Genomic DNA, 20,150 nt, shown 5'->3' on the forward strand with positions numbered 1-20,150 from the left:
ACCGCCAACGGGAGAGGCCACAACAGTGAGAGGCCCGCGTACCGCAAAACAAACAAACAAACAAACAACAACAACAACAAAAAACCAGCCAAACGGTAGAAACAACTCAAGTGTCCACCGATGGATGAATGGATAAATAATATGTGTAATATACATACCATGGAATATTATCTAGCCTGAAAAAGGAAGGAAATTCTGTCACATGCTATAACGTGGATAAACCTGGAGGACATTACGCTCAGTGAAATAAGCCTGACACAAAAGGACAAGTACGATATGATTCCACTTATATGAGGTCCCTAAAGCAGTATATTCATACCAGCGGAAAGTAGAAGGGTGCCTGCTGGGCTGGAGGAGGGGAGAAATGGGGAGTTATTATTTAATGGATACAGAGGGGCTTTTCTTGTTTGTTTTTTTAAATTTTTTTATTTTTTTCCTGGATACAGAGTTTTGGTTTGGGAAGATGAAAAAGTTCTGGAGATGGATGGTGATGGTTGCACAACAATGTAAATGTACTTAATGCCACTGAACTGAACACTTAAAAGTGGTTAAAATGACAAATTTTATGTTATGTATATCTTACCACAACTTTTAGTTTTTTGGTTTTTTGTTTGTTTGTTTGTTTTGCGGTACGCGGGCCTCTCTCTGTTGTGGCCTCTCCCGTTGCGGAGCACAGGCTCCGGACGCGCAGGCCCAGCGGCCATGGCTCACGGGCCCAGCCGCTCCGCGGCATGTGGGATCTTCCCGGACCGGGGCACGAACCCATGTCCCCTGCATCGGCAGGCGGACTCGCAACCACTGCGCCACCAGGGAAGCCCCACAATTTTTAAAAAGGGGAGAAAGGAGTGGGGCAAGGCAGTCCCTCCCTAAGGAATGGATTCAGAGGTTCCAGAAAGTACAGATTGGGGACATACTATCTCACTAGTTAAACTTCTGCTGTTATGCCTGGGACAACACTAGCTCTAGACTCAGAAGATCTGGGTTCAGGTTCTACAACTTACAACCTGAGTCACCTCAGGTAAGCCACAGCTTCCTATTGTGTGTCCTCGGAGTAGAACAGTGACGTCTACACCTTGATTGTAGGCTATGAAGCTAGATGTGATATTACTACCATTCTTAGGAACATTTGTTGAGTGCTTGCTCTAGACATTAAAATAATCGTATCTGTGGGGTAGGGCTGATTCTCCCCATTTGACAAAAGCAGAAACTAAAATTCAGAGAGGTTCAGTGATATAGTTCAAGGTCACACAGCTGAGAGGTGGGTCAAAACTGCCATTGACCTGGTCCATCTGACAACAAACCGAACGAGTAACACTGGGTGATAAAGCCTCAGGAAACCATGCTAGCAACGTCTCGAACTGATTCCTACCCCATTATTAAAAAGGCACCTAAGAGACGTCCCAGGTGGTCCAGTGGTAAAGAATCCGCCTTCCTTGGGCTTCCCTGGTGGCGCAGTGGTTAAGAATCTGTCTGCCAGTGCTGGGGACACGGTCTGAGCCCTGGTCCAGGAAGATCCCACATGCCGCGGATCAGCTAAGCCCACATGCCACAACTAATGAGCCTGTGCTCTAAAGCCCACGTGCCACAACTACTGAGCCCGTGTGCCACAAGTACTGAAGCCCGAGTGCCTAGAGCCTGTGCTCTGCAACAAGAGAAGCCACCGCAATGAGAAGCCCGCGCACCGCAACGAAGAATAGCCCCCACTCGCCGCAACTAGAGAAAGACCCCACTCTCAGCGAAGACACAACACAACCAAAAATAAATAAACTTAATAAATTAAAAAAAAAAAAAAAGAATCCGCCTTCTAGTGCAGGGGACGCAGGTTCGATCCCTGGTCAGGGAACTAAGATCCCACATGCCGCAGGGCGACTAAGCCCGCGCGCCTCAACTAGAGAGCCTGCATGCCCAACTACAGAGCCCACGTGCTCTGGAACCCGCGTGCTGCAACGAAGAGCCCGCGCCACAAGAAAGAGCCCACGTGCCGAAACTAAGACCTGATGCAGCCAAAAATAATAAATAAATAAATAATTTTTTTGAAAAAAGATACCCAAGAGACAATCTGGGCTCATATTTACCATTTGACTCAAATACAGAAGTGAATCATCCCCACCTATTCCTTGCAAAACAGACAGAGGGACTAACTAACACCATTCAGCCACTAACACCTTTATAAAGCCTCTCTGAAACATTCCGTCCCGTCACAGAAGAGGCTCGTGTGACCAAAGTCGGCCTGCACAGGAATGAAATTTTGTTGACATTTCATGGTTCTTAATAACCCATATGAATTTCACACCCTCCTCCACAATACATCAGGGTTTGTTTTCTCCTAAAAATAACGTTTCCTTCCCCAACACACACCAATCATTAAGAAAAAAGCTTTTCAGGAAGATGTTCCATGTTTAGCCAAAGCTACATACATATATCTTACCCTATGGTTGGGGGGCAGAGGACTTCCACAGGATTTTCTGCCCCCTTATCCCAATCTCAAACTATGCTGGGGGGTGACAAACTCAAATGCCTCCAGGAACGAAGCAGGGAAAGTTAAAAATATAAATGGACTCTTACAGCGATAGACAGTAGCGCAGCGTATGGCAAACTAGAGATCACATGCCCAGTTTAAAGATGGCAAATGCTTCTCAATTTCAACTTATTAACCTCCTGTGGAAATGAACCCTACCAGATCTCTGGTTTTTCAGAAGAAATCAAAGATCCAGAGTTTTATTTAAAATCTCTCCAATTTCAGGACTTCCCTGGCGGTCCAGTGGTTAAGACTTCACCTTCCAATGCAGGGGGTGCGAGTTCGATCCCTGGTCGGGGAGCTAAGATCCCACATGCCACGCAGCCAAAACACCAAAACATAAAAAAAAAAAAACAGAAGCAATATTGTAACAAATTCAATAAAGACTTTAAAAACGGACCACATCAAAAAAATAAATAAATAAATCTTAAAAATAAAAGAAAACAAAATCTCTCCAATTTCAAATGTTGGCAACTGACTGAAAATTTCAAAAAAACACTGTGAGCCAAATATATCTGTGGGCTGGCCTGGGCCATGGGTGACCAGTTTACAAACACTGCTCTGCATGTGACTGAAAATAATGCCCACTTGCCTTGGTTTGCTCTGAGTTTCCTTCTGAATTGTCTCAAGATTTCCTGTCATTTCAGTATCAGAGCTGGTGTCAGTAACTCACAAGCATTGAAGTAAGGCCTCTTTAGAGGAATGGCTGGTTAAAAAAGCTATTACTGAAGGCATAAGTATTATTAATAATTAATACATAATGATAAATAATAATTAAAATTAATAGAGACCTCGCCAAGTATCCTTGCGGCTCGGAGCTCATACACACACTTCCTGAAGGAAGCAGAGTTCCTCTCCATGTGTGGCTGTCAGTGGCCACCAGGGGGCACTCTGGCCTCTGTCCCACAGGGAAGTATTTTTGGTCTGTATGTGACAGGCTGCAGGAAGAGGAGATTATCCTAACTGGAGATTTTCTCTCTGAGAAATAAATTGTGCTGAAGGGAGGGAATCTTGTCACCGTCTTCCCTGGGCTCTGCTAGCATTTATACACTCCCTGGGGCTCTTGGAAGCAGAGACTAGGAAGCCTGGGTGCCTGTAACAGCCCAGCACTCTTTGGGTTATACCATACAACCCTTCTGAGTAGGAAAGAATAGGGCAGGCTTTCTATAAGAGAAAGACTGGGGCCACCGGGCCCTTTCTGATGCAAACTGCCCTGCTTTTGACTTAACAAGAAAACCACAGACAATGGATGTGCTGGGCCTCTGCTTCACCTTATGCCAACTTCTCTCAAAGAGCTTTATTAGTTAACACTGGATTCAGGCCCCACTGCTCCCCAGAATGGGGCATTAATAATTAGAAACTCCATCTATAACTGTGACTAAAAATACCAACACTGTGACAATAAAGCAGAAGCAGGCATCAGGAAAGAATCACCAACCACAGGCCAGTAGAGGGAGAGTAACAAGGCATGGAGCAGCTCGGGCTGCTGTTGTAGGAAACCCAGCAGTCTCAGGGGTCCCTCCTGGCCACAGGTAAGGACCCCTGCAACCAGGCATCAATGCACCTTAGGTCTCCCAAGATCCCTGCCTCCACTCCAGCCCAACCATCTTGTGCCTGCCTGTAAAAACCCATCTGTACTGGGTTGAACTGTGTCTCACAGAAAGCTATGTTCAGGGAATTCCCTGGCAGTCCAGTGGTTAGGACTCCGTGCTTTCACTGCGGGTTCAATCTCTGGTCGGGGAACTAAGAACCCACAAGCCTCACGGTGCGGCCAAGAAAAAAAAAAAAGATTAAAAAAAAAAAAAAAAGCTATGTTCAAGTCCTAATCCCTGGTACCTGTGAATGTGACCTTACTCGGGGAGAGGGGGGGAAGGCTTTGCAGATATAATGAGTTAAGAATCTCTAGATGAAATAATCCTGGATTTAGGGTGGACTCTAAATCCAACGACTGGTGTCTTTATAAGAGAACGGAGAGGGAGATTCAAACAGACATAAGGATGAAGGCCATGGGAAGACAGAGGCAGAGACTGGAGTGACACAGCCACAAGCTAAGGAACACCAGGAACCACCAGCAGCTGGAAGAGCAAGGAAGGATCCTCCCCAGAGCCTTCCAAGGGAGGACAGCCCTGCCCACACCTTGACTTCTGAATTCTGGCCTCTGGAACTGTTAGAGAATAAATTTCTGTTGTTTCAATCCATCAAGTTTGTGGTCATTTGTTATGGCAGTCACAGGAAACTTAACAGACCACACTTGCCATAGTGCATCATGATTAAAAGCTTATTAGCGGGATTTCCCTGGTGGGCCAGTGGGTAAGACTCCGCACTCCCAATGCAGTGCGGGTTCGATGCGGGCCTGGGTTCGATCCCTGGTCAGGGAACTAGATCTCACATGCATGCTGCAAATAAAGATCCCGCATGCCGCAACTAAAGATCCCGCATGCCGCAACTAAGACCTGGTGCAGTCAAAAGAAATAATAAATAAATATTTTTTTTAAAAAAAGCTTATTAGCTACATGATTTGGGCGAGTCACCACATCTCTCTGAGTCTCAGTTTCCCATCGAAAAAAGGGAATAATAACAGTCCCCACCTTGCCAGCATCATAATACATGGAAGGTATTTGGCATGTGGAAAATGCTCAAGAAATGTTAGCCGATCCCTTTTGGCTTATGCCATATTTCCTGTTGGGATACACAGTCCCCATCCCGTTTGCAGAATTCATCCATTTAACAAGTTCTAAGCATAGGAAAAAAATTTTAAGTTTATTTAATTTTGAAGGGCAGTTTAAAAGCTGATTTAGCTGCATAACTAGTGGGGATAAAAAAGTGATTCAGGGACCCAGAAGTCAGTTTTAGGCTAAAAGGAACCCCAAGCGGCATGGATCAACCCACCCATTTTTTCAAGTCTAGGGTTTGCACAGGTGTCTGGAACTCAGATCTCTGGCCCCTCACTGCTCTCCTTCGTTCTCCTGAGGTGGTACCAGCAGCAGACTCAGAATAACACGTAGCTTGTTTGGCTCCTTAGGTGACAGGATTCACCCCCATATCAACCCTCTATCCACTCACAGCCCAGCAAAAATACCAAACAGAGGGCTCAATATTACATGCAGCCCCCAGTAGAAGAGCCTTGGTGACTTCTGGAGGCCTGACCCCCTGGCCAGGCTGAATCTGGTTGTTCCCTGTTTTCTATGCTCTGGGTCATCCTCAGAGTGTGAGAAAGCCAGGCTGCAGCCCTCCCACTGGCTTCCCGCCTTTTGGCTCCTCTGAAGCAGGAGGGGTGTGAAGATTTTTTAAAAGCTGACAGTGCTGGAGGTCTGGGCTCTACGCCCCACTGTTTTGCAAAAGAGCAAGACCCAGAAAGGGCAACTTAGATAAGCAGGTGTGTTCTGGGGTCCAGACCTGATGACCCCAAGGGAGAAAAGCTGTACACACCTTCCTTTCACAGTCATGGGTTTCACAGACTCTCCCACTTGACCCTAAATGGGCCTGTTCTCACTCCACGGTGTCTGAAATAATAATATCAGCTCTAGCTCACTGAGCACTTAAAGGCCCTGTGCTAAGGCTTTCTTTCTTTACCCATGTCACCTCACTAATTCGATGAGGCATGATTCTTACCATCCCCATTTTACTGCATTCCCCCAGAGCAGTCAGCTGGTTAATGGATGGTACAGGGGAGTCAGCCTGGCTCCACAACCTTTGGTCTTAAAAGATAACACTTGTTTGGGAGATGTACTCTTAATTTAGCATTATTTTCTTTCCTATTTGGGTTTTGATGAAAGAACAATACAATTGATCTCCTTTTTAGTGGGTTTTGTTTTTTTTTAAGTAACATCTGAAAGCAGTGGCCCCTCACTGTCTCTTCCAGCCCCTTAATTCCATTCTGCCCCACAGTTCTATGTGGCTCATAATTCTATGCAGTCCCATAATTCCATGCAGCCCCATAATTCCATGTAGACCCACAATCCTATGTGGCCCCATAATTCTATGCAGTCCCATAATTCCATGCAGCCCCATAATTCCATGTAGACCCACAATCCTATGTGGCCCCATAATTCTATGCAGTCCCATAATTCCATGCAGCCCCATAATTCCATGTAGACCCACAATCCTATGTGGCCCCATAATTCTATGCAGTCCCATAATTCCATGCAGCCCCATAATTCCATGTAGACCCACAATCCTATGTGGCCCCATAATTCTATGCAGTCCCATAATTCCATGCAGCCCCATAATTCCATGTAGACCCACAATCCTATGTGGCCCCATAATTCTATGCAGTCCCATAATTCCATGCAGCCCCATAATTCCATGTAGACCCACAATCCTATGTGGCCCCATAATTCTATGCAGTCCCATAATTCCATGCAGCCCCATAATTCCATGTAGACCCACAATCCTATGTGGCCCCATAATTCTATGCAGTCCCATAATTCCATGCAGCCCCACAATTCCATCAGTCCCATAATTCTGTGAGGCCCCATAATTCCATGCAATAAGAAAGGTGGCTGTCTATAGTGAGCTGGCATTTCCACCCCTAGCTGACACTCTGGCAGCCAGAAGCGCAAGGAATGTTAGGGAAGAGAGCCTGGCATTACATTAATTAACAAGGACAAAAAAAAAAAACAAGGACAGCTGCAGAATCACCTTGCAAATGCATATCTGACAAAGACCCTTCCACTTCCTATCTTGGTGGTCACTGCGCACTTAGGCCCAAGGCTTCACAACCTTGTAATGCATCTGGTTATTTTCAGGTCATTTACAAATGATTAGAGGAATGGCCTCATGCCCTCCTTCCCTGCCATCAGGAGCCTCAGCTCTCTGGAGTTCTAGCTAAAAGTATAGACTCCTCTAGGAGGGACAGCATGCAGGGCAACTCCCATCTCACTAGGAATTACTTTGTCCATCGATTAATGATTGCCAATCCAAGAGATAAAAGGGGAAAAAAACAATGCAATGAACTGAACAGTGAGCCCCTCAAAATTCAAGTGCATCTAAAACCTCATAATGTGACCTTATTGGGAAATGGGTCATACTGGATTAGAGTGGGCCCTAATCCACAGACATCGTCCTTGTGAGAAGACACACAGAAACACACAGAGAACACAGACTGCCAATGTAAAGACTGTGGCAGAGACTGGAGGGATGTAGCTACAAGGCAAGGAGCTCCAAGGATTGCCAGCAACCAAGAAAAACTGGAAGAGACAAGGAAAGATCCTCCCCCAGATGCTTCAGAGCGAGCATGGCCTTGATTTCAGACTTCTGGCTTCCAGAACTGTGAGACAATAAACTTCTGTTGTTTTAAGCCAGTTTGTGGTACTTTGTTACAGCAGCTTTAGGAAACTAACAGAGACAGTAATCCTTAACCTAAAACAGGGATGGGGGAAGCTGAAAGGTGGTGAAAGAGCATGGGAAGGGTGGGGAGCTGGTCAAAGGCAGTCTGACTCTCCTTTGCCTGTTACCTAAGCATACCTAATTTTTCTCCAAGGACTTACTAGGAGAGCTAGGTGTTCATTACCTTATTGTCCCACAAAATAATTCAGTGACCTAGGTCCCTGTTATTATCCCCATTTTACAGTGAGAATACTCAGATTTCAATCAGTTATACACTTAAGAATGGCCAAGGAACCAACAGAATCTGATCCCTGAAAGGACAAAGCACATTTAGTCTAATATCTTAGATTTACATACAGGTAAACAGAAAGGTGGTGTGACTTGCCCAAGGCCACACAGCAAATAGCTAAGAACAGAAACTGAAATTGAATTCAAGCATCTCTCGTGTCCTGATTTCTTGTTTTTCCCATTACGCACAAGCCAGCATCCTGCACCCTCCACAGAATAACTGTCTTAAAAGAAGGGAGTCACTTAAGGCACCTTAATGCCAAACCCCAAAGAGTTTCACAAAGATGGGGAAGGAAATGGCTTTCTTAGATTTTTACAGGATGCTGGCATCTCTTTTCCTGTCAAAAAGCAAAAAAGTAGATGGTCATTTTGACTTGAATCTAAATCAAGACCCCCCCAATCCCAGTCAAGTTTTCAAGGTCCGACTGAGCTCACTTGGTCTTGCTTAAACCATAGGGTCACTGAGGTACTCTCATTAGCATGGCTGCAAAGGAAAAACTCAACTTTCAAAAGTCCTGCCCACAAAAAAGAGTAAACTAGACCTATAGAAACAGACACAAAAAAGCAAGCTTTAAGGGACAAAAGCAAGTATGAACTAATTAAAAACAAATTTATATATGTTTGTATACATGGGAGTGAGGGGAAAGCTCCAGAAGTACATTCAGTAAGTGATTAACAAAGGCTATTTTCCAGGATGTGAGAATTGAGGAAGGGGACGTTTTCTATCCTCTAGCCTATAATGTTTATTTATTTATTTTTTTACACTGATCATTTAACAACATTACACTTAAAACTCTTTATTTTTCTTTTGGCCATGTCACGCAGCTTGCAGGATCTCAGTTCCCCAACAGGGACTGAATGCAGGTCACAGCAGTGAAAGCCCTGAATCCTAACCACTGGACCACCAGGTAACTCCCTACACTTAAAACTCTTAAATAGATGAAATATCCAGAATCAGTAAATCCATAAAGATAGAAAGCAGACTGTGGGGGAGGGGGAAATGGAGACTGCTGATGGGTACAAAGTTCTGTCTCAGGTGATGAAAAAGTTCTGAACTAGACAGAGGTGGTGGTTGCACAGTATTGTGAATGTACTTAATACCACTAAACTGTACACTTTAAAATGGTTAAAATGGTAAATATTTCTTCCTTCAAGATTCTAAACTGGTGATCTGGTAATTATAATTAATTAACTAATGAACATGATAAATGTTGTATATAATTTACCACAATTAAAAAACATAGGGACTTCCCTGGTGGTACAGTGGTTAAGAATCCGCCTGACAATGCAGGGGACACAGGTTCGAGCCCTGGTTTGGGAAGATCCCACAAGCCCTTGCGCCTCGAGCCTGCATTCTAGAGCCCGCGAGCCACAACTACTGAGCCGGCATGCCTAGAGCCCATGCTCTGCAACAAAGAGAAGCCTCTACAACGAGAGGCCCGCGCACCACAACAAAGAGTAGCCTCCGCTCACCACAACTAGAGACAGCCCACGCAGCAATGAAGACACAACGCAACCAAAAATAAATAAATAAATAAAAATTTAAAAATAAAAAACAAACCATACATTACAAATGAAAGGAAAAAATGGGTTTTTGATAAAAGCTAAAACCTAGCCATCTGGAGACTGACTTACTTTGGGGACTGTCTCTAATCCCAGGGGCTCTGGTTACCATGAGCCACCATTAGCAGCAGTCTCTGAGGTCCCAGAGAAAGAGAGAGAAGGAAAGAAGACATCATCTTTTTGCAACACAAGCCAAAGATCGTAACTGATCAACCATCAAGGGTGAACCACCACTGGTGAGAAACACAAATCACTCAATGGTAGTGGAGGCAGTGGGCATTGGCTAAGAATTCTGTCTTGGACCCACATTCCTGAGCTGACTTTTAGTTCTCAGCCAATGTCAAAGAAACCCCAACATCTGAGAAGAGTGAACAAAGGGACCTAAGCGTGCAGCCAGGAAGAAGCTGCTCGCCTTCTGTGAAAACACTCACTCACTCTAGAGGCCAGTCTTGGGTTCAGAATCTCCTCTGGGTCTCCAGTGACTGGGAGGGACTGGGGCTAATGGCCTGGCCAGAGAGCAAGGAAGTAGCTCTATCTACCTACTCTGGAAAAGATGAGTGGTCCACTTCCCCCATACAGGCCACACAGCACTCAGAGATGCTAGCAGAGGCTCCAATTTTCCTGGGGCTCTAAGGAGACCTGTCCACCCAGCTTATAAGCTCTTTAGCCTGAAAAAGGCCCTCCTCAGACAAGGCTCAAGACCATAAATATCTCAATAAGAAAGCTAAATGGTTAGATTATACTAAAAAGAGATGTGTGAGCCAAAGGGTAAGTAGACATTAGGGAGACAGTAGGGAGTGGTAGGGACTGGGGTGTATGAGATCACCTGCTACTCACTTCCTGCTGCTTGTAGCCTGTCAGGAACATAAGCCAGGATAGCCAGGATATTTTATATAACTTTCTTGACTTTTCTTTAATTTATTCTCCTGATTTTTTAATGTTAGCAAGTAATTACAAAAATATGTTCAATACTATACAGGCCAAATGCAATGCCTAGAGGCTGGATTTGGCCCTGGGACTGCCAATTTACAACTTTTGTCCCAGGACCAAACAAATCTGTTGCTTGTTCTATAAAGGAAGTCCAAACAGTCACCTTATTACCTTCCCCCTAAATTCAGAGTCGCCTCTGAGAAGAGAGAAAATCACTTTCTCTATAGCGGCCAAAAAGCAGTCTAGTGTGTGAGCGCATGGACTCCCCCATCGAGCAGTATGTGTGGCCTTGGGCAAGTTACTTAAGCTATCTGTACCTCAATTTTCTCATCTGTAAAATGGGGGTAACAAAAGTACCACAGAGGATTGCTAGGAGGTTTAAATGAGTTTACATATGAAAAAGATCTACAACAACAGACAGTAATTGAGATTCATTACCACATACTATCATGAGCTACCACTGAACCCCATGGTGGCGGCTGGGGAGGATGGAGACTGAGATCCTTGAAATTTGTCTAAGCCCCTAACCCCAGGCCTCCTTCACACCATCACGGGGCCTAGGCTGAATCCAGTCTCAGAGGTCGATCAGGTGGGTACAGGTGAGGGATACAAGGGTCTGAGTCCTATCCCTAGAAAGAAATCTGACCAACCAGAACACTGCACATAAACATAACAAAGTAAAAAAGGCTCTTCACAAGCACAGAACAACATTTCCTCTTCAGATGAATGTTTTTTTTTTAACTCATTTACAACATTTTGGAACCTTAATGCTATTAGTGATTTTATTATTGATGAAAATAGCTTGCTTTCACTTTATAGGATCTTAGAAGAAAAAAGCAGCCACATGACAGAAGTCTAAGGTTTCCTTTAGGAAACCCAATATTGCCTTTAGGAAACCCAAAAACTCCATTCCACAAGATTAGAGGTTCTTATTCTGAGGTCCAGGAATAGGCTCAGGAGTCCAAGACCCCCTGATATTGCACACAAAATTTTGTGTGTATAAGCGTATTTTCACAAAACTCTCAAGAGGGGTCAGCAACCTCCAAAACAGTCAATGAAAAAGACCTATTTGAAAGTAAAGATTTGTTTTGTCAGGACATTCACCACAGAGTTCTTTTACCTGGCAATTTCCCAGAGTTATAAGATTTTAATTTTGTGGCACCTATAGGGGGTACACCTGCTATATAAAGTAAGACATAACCTGGATTAAAGATCCTGTACACCAGTTCCCTCTGCTGGTGGTACCTGTTAAGCTACCTGATTGGGCCCCAGGTCTCCCCTCCACTAGACCCCAAGAGTTCAGCGCCTGATCACTGAGCACCTCAAGGGCAGCAGAACAGTCTTAATATTTCTAGATTCCAGGGCCTGACACAATGTTTTCTAAACAAACAAATATACAAATGAACCAATTAAGTCCTCGGTTGAGTCTGCAGCCATCAAAGAAGAGACAAATTCAGTTTCCAACCGCAGCGGGCAGCTGGATTCACTTGAGAATCAGACATTGGAGAAGGAAGCCCAAATGTCCCTGAGGCCTCACATCAAAAAGCCTTACCAATGCTGAGACAGGAGGCAGTTCCAAGTAGTGACATCCACACAGGCACTCTGGAGGCTTCATCCCAGCCCTACTATCTACCTGCTCTGTCACCTCAGGCATGTCCCTTAACCTCCCTGAGTCTACTGCATCATCGGTTAAGTGTAGATAATACGGGTACCTACCACTTCCCTAGCACTGGTACCTGTCAGGTGGTAAGCTTTCAACAAATGTTATGATTACCACAAGACAAGGCCTTCCAATGTACTTCCTGTTTCTTAAATACATTGCACGTTTGCACTCTGCCTAGAACAGCCTTCCCCATTTGGAGGACTCCTACGCAGTCTACAAGGCCCAATTCAAATTCCCACTGCATAACTGCCCCAGAGCCCTGGCCCCTGGTGTGGCCAATAAGTGTCCCCTCACACTACTCCCAAGCCCTGGGTACACACTGTGGCACTCAATTCCCTGTCTCCTAATTTCTTTTTTGTTTGTTCGTTTTTGGCCGCACTGCACGGCTTGCACGATCTTAGTTCTCAACCAGGAATTGAACCCGGGCCACAGCAGTGAAAGCACCGATTCCTAACCACTGGACCACCAGGGAATTCCCTCCTGATTTCTTTATCTGCCTGCTTCCCGTTCCCCCATGGCCAACACAGCTGGTGCTCAATGAGTTTGCTCAATAATTAGGCTCTACTTGGAGACCTCTGAATCCTGGGTGGCCAGGTGGCCCTTAACTGGCCACCTAGAAGACAATCAGGATGTACAACCTGCTCACATGAAACAGAAGCATGCTCCGGGGGAAGCCAGCCCGGAGCAGCAAGTCTTCCTGACCAGGATGGAGGAGTCTGCCCCCAGGCCCAACAACAGCACCACCGGTGCACTGTAGGCAGTAACGCCTACTTCCCGTGAAGCCTCAGATTTTCAACAAGTCCTGAGAGAAAGTTCATTGTCAACTGCAGAGCCAGCTTCCACCATGAGATCCCCCTGCAAGTCTCAACAGTGGCCTCTGCTGGGACACCCCAGATGGGCTTGCTTAGACCAAAGGCCCCTCTCCACCCATGGACATACCCCCAGGACAGTCTGCACCAAGCCCCCCGGAGCTGAGCTGCCCTCAAGAACCTGCTTGTTAAACAGAACCTGCCCAGCCCTCCTCAGCTGCCCAGCCCGAGGTGACCCCCTGCCCACCTTCACACCCTCCAGGAGTGCCTGGGGGTCCTCGATGCCCTCAGGAACACACTTCTTGTTCTCCGGGAGGGATTCAAGTTTCTCCACCAGAGCTTTCAGGCCCTTCAGTTCAAACTCGGTGAGGTGGGTCCATTTGGCAGAGACCTCGGTGGCGGGAGAGCCGGTGGGCGTCTTGGGGTAGTCTATGGGCACCGTGGCGGACTTCACGCTGTCTTCTGACTCATTTGACAAAGTCCTTTTGAGGAACCGCATGGCAGGGGCTTTGGGCTTCTTCCCAGGGGCCTCCTGGTCCTCGGAAGGGGTGCTGGTGGGCGAGGCAGGGCCATCGGTGGGAGCTTTGGGCATCTTATCTGCACCCTCCTCCTCTTCCTCCCCCTCCTCCTCCTTCTCCTCCTCCTGGGGCTGCTGCTCACAGGACTCCTCCTCCATCTCCAGCCAGGAATCAGATGAGAAGCCGTCTATGCTGGGCTTTCTTGGGGCATCTACGGGGTGGGGAGGGGGGGAGAATGTCACAAGAAAGACTGAGATGAACACCCCAAACTCCCTGTTGGAAGTAACCGGGACCCCCACGCACTACCCCTCCCCTTTACCCTGCAGATCGAGCTCTTTTGACAATGTTAATGGCCTCTGCCTCCCTCAGGCTCTAGAAAGGCTGGGGTCAGTCAGAGCTCTGCTTTTCCCCAGCCGTGTGTACCCTGACAGGTTGCCTCACCTCTCTGAACACACCTGGCATTGTACCTTTCAGTGTGTAAAAATAAGGCAAAAAGAACACATATTATATGATTCCATTTATATGAAATGTCCAGAACAGGAGGAAATCTATAGAGAATGAAAGTAGATGAGTGGTTGCTTAGGGCTGAGGGCATGGGCGTGGGGTGAGAGGAGGAGGTGGTAGCTCAAGGGTACAGAGTTCCTTCTGGGATGACGAAAATGTTCTAAAAATTGACTGGGCTGATGTTTGCATAACCCTGGGAATAGACTAAAAACCACTGAATGGTACACATTAAATGGGTGAATTGTATGATATATAAACTATATCCCAAGAATGCTGTTTCAAAATATAGGCAAAGAATACTTCCCCTGAAGGCTTGTAGTGAGGATTAAATAAAGCATCACAGAGCACAGTTCCTGGCACACAACTAGCACTCAAAAAAGTGAGGTGTCTCCCGAACGTCCCCCCTTCCCTTTGGCAGATGGACTGGAGAGGCAGGGGGAAACAGTGGCAAGAAAATTTAAGAAAAAAGTGGGCACCAATGACCCAAACATTGCCTCAACATTTCCTCTCAAGCCTGGAATGAAATCGGGAACTTTCTTCTATGGCCCTAAATTTCCAAATGAGAGAAGTGACCCTCAGTTGCCTGGTCCTGGGGACTGCCACAAAATCAAGCCTCTGGTCCCCACAGGAACGTGTAGCTACTGCAACAACAGAGGTTATCACACTACTTCACAGTCATTTCCCATCTCCTACCGGCTGGAAACTTCAGAAGAGCAGTCTGTAGGATTTGGGAATTTTTCAGTGCCTGAATCATCTAACAGGAATGAAACTCACAAGAGAACCACCCCCACCCCACCCCACCCCAGCCGACAGAACTGAATTTCCAGGAGGCACTCCCCAGTAAAGACCCCGGGAGAAACATTTCCCCATCACATGTCTGCCCTGAAACCCCTAAAGTCTGGAGGGGAGTCAAGGGAAGGAAGGAAGAGGCTTACAGTGAGGAAAAAAAAAAAAAAGAATCTAAAACTCTTGGAGATTGCAGGAGAAATCGTGCAGACCCTAACGGAGACAGACCGGTCATGTTTTTCTATCCCATGATGAGAAAGATGCAGTGAATGAGGCACAGTGACACTAGCATCCAGGAAAACCCTTCGGCAGTAACAGCGCAGAGGCAGAGGGGAAGAAGCACGTTCTTCCTACAGATCGCTCTTTGGGGCTGTCACAGCTAGATGCAACTTTAGGGCGGGTGCCTGTGAGTCAAGACTCAAGGACTGAGCCATTTTGGGGGGATGATGTCCCTTTAAGTAATGGCAGCAGGGCAGGGCGTTGCAGCTGTAGCTTATAAACGCTCTCTCCCTGCTTCTGTCAAAACCACCCACTGCTCTGCCAAGCTTGCATCCCCAGCCCTGGTCACCCCTCCCTCTGGCTTACAGCTGGCCTAGGTTTTGAGGGACTGGCTGCATCTCTTAGGCCTGCTTCTATACAGACAAAAACCTAACCCCCAACACAGGGAGAAAAAAAGAATCAGCTGGTGGCCAGGGAGGGGTTAAAAAAAAGAACCAGGATTCTTTGCTCTGTAGGGAGCCTGTCTCAGCAACCATGCCCAGGACTGGCCCCACCCCACATCTGCATAGTCAACCAGCAAGACCTGGGGGCCCCCAAGATGACTCTGTTGGGGTCACAATTTCCTTCTCTTGGACTCCGTATTCCAACTGGGAAACTGACAAGGATGGCTTCCCCTCCCCTCCTCAAGGGTCTCTAGGAATCTGCTGACACTCAGTCTCAAAAGAATTCCCAGAACCCAGGACTCCCAAAGCCCCACTGAAAAAAATTATTCCTGCCCCAGCTGAGCCGTCGAGGCGGCCGGACTGCAAGGCTCACTCACCAATAAGCATTGATTCTCTCTGGTATTCCTGAGTGAGGTAGGACCGCTGGGTCACACAGTACACGTATCTCTCCAAGACATACCAGCACATCTCATAGTAGAAGGGGTAACGGAATTTGGGCTGCACCTGAAAGCAAAGATCCAGGTGCAGAGGTCAGTTTCTGGACGGCAGAGGGGAAAGGAGGGAGAGAACGGCACTGGGGTCGGGGGAGGGGAAAGTTCCTGGGGGTGGGAGTTATTTTCATCATCTTAGCAAGAGCACAAATGATGGGAAGGAAAAATGGGGGGTGGGCTGGAGGGAAGTGCTGGAAGGGGCAAGATACCAGCATGCACAAATGAGGAGGAAGAGCGGGTGAAGAGGCCTATGTAAGAGCATCATTTCAAAGGTCCCTGAGCCTTGCACAGGGAAAGCTGTACGGGGTCCACTTTGTGCTTCTGTGAGATGCAGAGAAACAGAGTTGTCCCCTGACCTGCTGACGGAGGGTGCGGGTACCTGCGGATGCGAGCCCCTGCCTGATTCTAGCTACAACAGGCACAGGCTCCTTGCTGGTTCTCCAAAATTCTTGCATAGACTCTACTACCCCTCCCTCCCACCTTGAAAAACAGAAATCAAACCCCAAACCTTACCCATTTGCAGAGACAGGGAGTCAGGCATATCCAGTACCCAAAGAGGGAGGCCGCAGGAGGTGGGCCAATGAGGATGGAGGGGGCATGGCCTCTCCTACCACAGGGGTGGGGCCTCAGAGGGGTCCACCTCCTGCTCCTCCCCAACAACACCTGGCACTTCCAGCCTGTATCTCCACAGATGACTCCCTCTGACACAAGTTCCTGGTGTGACCCTGGACCATCCTAACACTGGGGGACACAACCCCGGGTCTGGAGCAGCAGTCCAGTTGGAGATCCCCTTTTGGCTGTTTCTTACAGGGGAGGAAGTATAGGTGCAGAGAGCTTTGTGCATCAGAGCTGTGAAAAGGCCCAGCCCCAAGGGGATTCTGATGGGTGGCAGCATGGGGTCTACACCGATGAGATGGCAGCAAGACATGAGGAGGAAGAAATACCACTGATGGCCCTGGCACAGAAGAGCCTTCCAGAAACTACATCACGAGCAGGCAAGGGTGGTGGGAGGTGGTCCCTGTCTCCCATGTCTGGGCCCTCTTCTGCGAGGCTACACATGGATCCCACATGTCCACACTCACTCCTGGACCCTCTCACCAAGGGTGGGTCTGCCTTGAGGGACCTGTGCAGGAGCCAGAGACCCCCCCTCACCTCTCCTGTCCTCCAGGAACTCAGGGAGTTGAATGTCAAGGAAGCACACTCTCCCACCCTGCTTTGCTCACAACCAACGGGCAACATTCTACATCTGGGAGGAAAGCGAATTGAATACAAGCTGACCTATGTGCTCCATCTGCCCTAAAATACTATTTTCCTGTGTCTCTTAGTGCCCACCTGGAAAAGGCCCCCACCCTGTCCTCTGAGAGTCTCAGCTCCAGTTCCCCATCCACCCCAGGCCCCACTGACTCAGTTTCCAGCTGCGAGGCCTTTTTCCCACACTGGGGACGCCTCACTTCTCCCATCTGCGTCCTGGGTTCATTTGACCTCCCTGCCTCTGGTGGATAGTGTGTTTTGGAATGAGATCCTGGCCGCCACATGCTTTTGAGCTCCTCGGGGGGATGCATGGAGTTGGGAACATCATCTAGCGGTTTCCTTGGCTCCAGCTACTTTCCCGAGAACCCCAGTTTTATCGCTGGGAGAGTATTAATCTTTTTTCAGTCATTGGATCAGTGTCCTCCAGAGTTTGAAAAGGAGAAAAAGGCTCTTTGGCCTGAGGCAGACCCTGTCCTCCTGTGAAGAGACTTTGGGGAGGGGGCAGTTCTCAGCCCCACCCCCACTCCAGAACAAGGGCCAAGCAATTTTGAAACAAATCATCAAAACCTACAGAGCAGGCTGAGGACAGGCAGGCCTGCCTCTTCTCAGACCCTCACTCACATCTCCCCACTCGACTGGTAAAACACTCAAGTTGCTTTTGATTTTTCAAATTTGGGAAACCGTCTGAGCCACTCTGCCCTGATGGGCACCAGGGCACCTGAGAATCTTTCTAGGTTAGGAAAAAAAAAAATTTTTTTTTTTTTGGCTGTAGTTCAGGAGAGGAAGATAAGTCTCCCCTCATTGTTGCTGAACCCAAGGGAAACCAGCTGGGTGAAAACAAATGCTGATGAAGGAATTCAAATTCTTTTTCGGTTTTTTTTTTTTTTTTTTTTTTTTTTTCAAGAGAGCACCACAGGGAACAAAACTTGCAAAGAATTGACTTACAAACAGGTTGTCGCCTTCCACCCTTCGCCTTCAAAAGGTTTCAGCCACATGCCTGGGAACATTAAACACACGATTGCTCAACATTATTTGTTGACAGCTTCGGAGCCTCATCAAATTGAGCTGTTCACCAAAAGGCAAGGCAGTCAGAAAGCAGGCCATGCTCCCAGCCTGGGGGTGGGTAATCAATCTATCAGCGGGTCTCAAGGGGTCAGTTTGAGTTCCCCAAGGTCCATATGAGTGGCACCTGGCCTAAGCCCTTCCTCTTGGAGCTGAGTGACCTCAGGAGATCAGAACCAAAGATGTTTTGGTGCATCTACAACTCCCAGGTCTCAAGGACTTGAAAAACTAAAATATCAGGGTGGGTGGGAAGTGTCTTAAAATTTGTTTTTCTCCTGGAAAAAAAAAAAAAAAAAAAGTCAATGGAAGAAAAAAAAAATCCAATGGTAGGGGAAAGGTGAGAGGAAGGGTAAATTATTTGCAATTTCCAAATAGATTCACTGGCTGAGAGGGAATAGGGCATGTTGGCATTACCTTTCCTGAGAAGGCTGCTTTCACTAGCGCCATTAGGGGAAAAAAAAAAAAAAGATAAATATAAGAGAGATGGCAGTTTAATGATCAATTGGACCATTCCTATCCCTTATCAAGCTAACTGGAGTTAAAAATATGTAGTGAGAGTTCTCGAGACGTTATCTTCAAATAATAAACACGCAACACAACCATTCTTTGGTGTAGCTCTTCACCCCTCTGCTTATCTTTAGAATGAGAGGGGAAAGATTTAATCTACAAAAGGGGGTCGGGAAATGAAAAACCCCCCAGTCCCAGAATGCCTGCACCTGTGCGTGCTTGCCTTATGGACAGCAGGGTAAAGTCACCTATCATGCAGCCCAGAAAAATTCAAATCATGAGAGCAAGACAGGCTTCCTACACATAGGAGAACACTGGGGTTCCCCTGGTCTCCATGGGGAGGTTCCCCACCTTGGGCCACAAAAGCAAATTATCTTTCTAAAACAAGCTCACACCATGGGGCTTAGAGACTGACAGTTTCCTCTGTCCCACCCTCAGCATTTGGTTTCCAAGCAAAGGCATGTTTTAGGACTCTTGAAAAACTATTTTTAAATGGTCATAACCTTCTTAAGAAAGCTCGCAGGGATATAAAGAATTAAGTTGTAGCGAGCTGACAAGGAGCCCTGGCATTTTATCTGGCTCCCAGTGCTCTCTCCCCAGCATCTTTTGTCTGCCTTGGCTCCTAAGACATAAACAATTGGGCCTTGTAGGCAAGCCCTCTCCAAAGACCAGAAATCAAAGCAGATTCAATAGCCTGCCGCTGGTTCCCGCCCAGCCTGCCCGCCTGCCCCCCGCCCGTCCACCTGCTTCAGGAAACCAGATGGGGTGCCCACTGAGACAACAGGGACAGTGGGCCTTGGGGGAAGGGGCGCTACCATACTCATCTCCACGTGGGTGCGATATTCCATGGCAGCTCAGCATGGTGCTGGGGGTTCTACTCCATTACCCTCCCTCCCACCTCCCGCAGACGGGGGAGGGGATCTGGGCTCCTAACGGAATGATGGGGCCCAAATCCACTGAGATGTATGATCCAGATTCCCTGGGGGAGGGGGACGGCTGCCAAGTGAGTTGCTGAAGCCTTTAGAAATCCCAGCCTGACTCTGGCTTTCAGGAATTGCCTGGAAAGTTGTGGGCTTGACTTTTTTCTCCTTTTCTATCCCACACCTACTTGTCTGCTCACAAACAAACTGGCCCATTCTTCAGGGCTGGCCAAAGAACAGTTGGCCAGAGTCCCAGACAACACTTGACCCAGAGGATAAGATGACCACTCACACCCAAATGGTGCCTTTCTCTAGAACGCCACAGGGCAGCATCCCCCAGACCAGGGCTG

The 20,150-nt window shown here is 47.3% G+C and overlaps 1 protein-coding gene across 1 annotated transcript in view; it reads right to left on the reverse strand.

Moving 5' to 3' along the window:
- The window catches only part of KDM2B (lysine demethylase 2B), a 64,329-nt gene that overhangs the window by 30,722 nt on the left and 13,457 nt on the right, over positions 1-20,150 (reverse strand). The window contains exons 6-7 of the mRNA XM_055080717.1: positions 15,947-16,073; positions 13,347-13,828 (exon numbers count right to left, since the gene is read on the reverse strand). Of these exons, the coding sequence (XP_054936692.1) occupies positions 13,347-13,828; positions 15,947-16,073 (609 nt within the window). The remainder of the gene's footprint in view (positions 1-13,346; positions 13,829-15,946; positions 16,074-20,150) is intronic.

The sequence above is a fragment of the Physeter macrocephalus genome, chromosome 19 (genome assembly GCF_002837175.3).
Source record: "Physeter macrocephalus isolate SW-GA chromosome 19, ASM283717v5, whole genome shotgun sequence".
Classification (NCBI taxonomy): Eukaryota; Metazoa; Chordata; class Mammalia; order Artiodactyla; family Physeteridae; genus Physeter; species Physeter macrocephalus.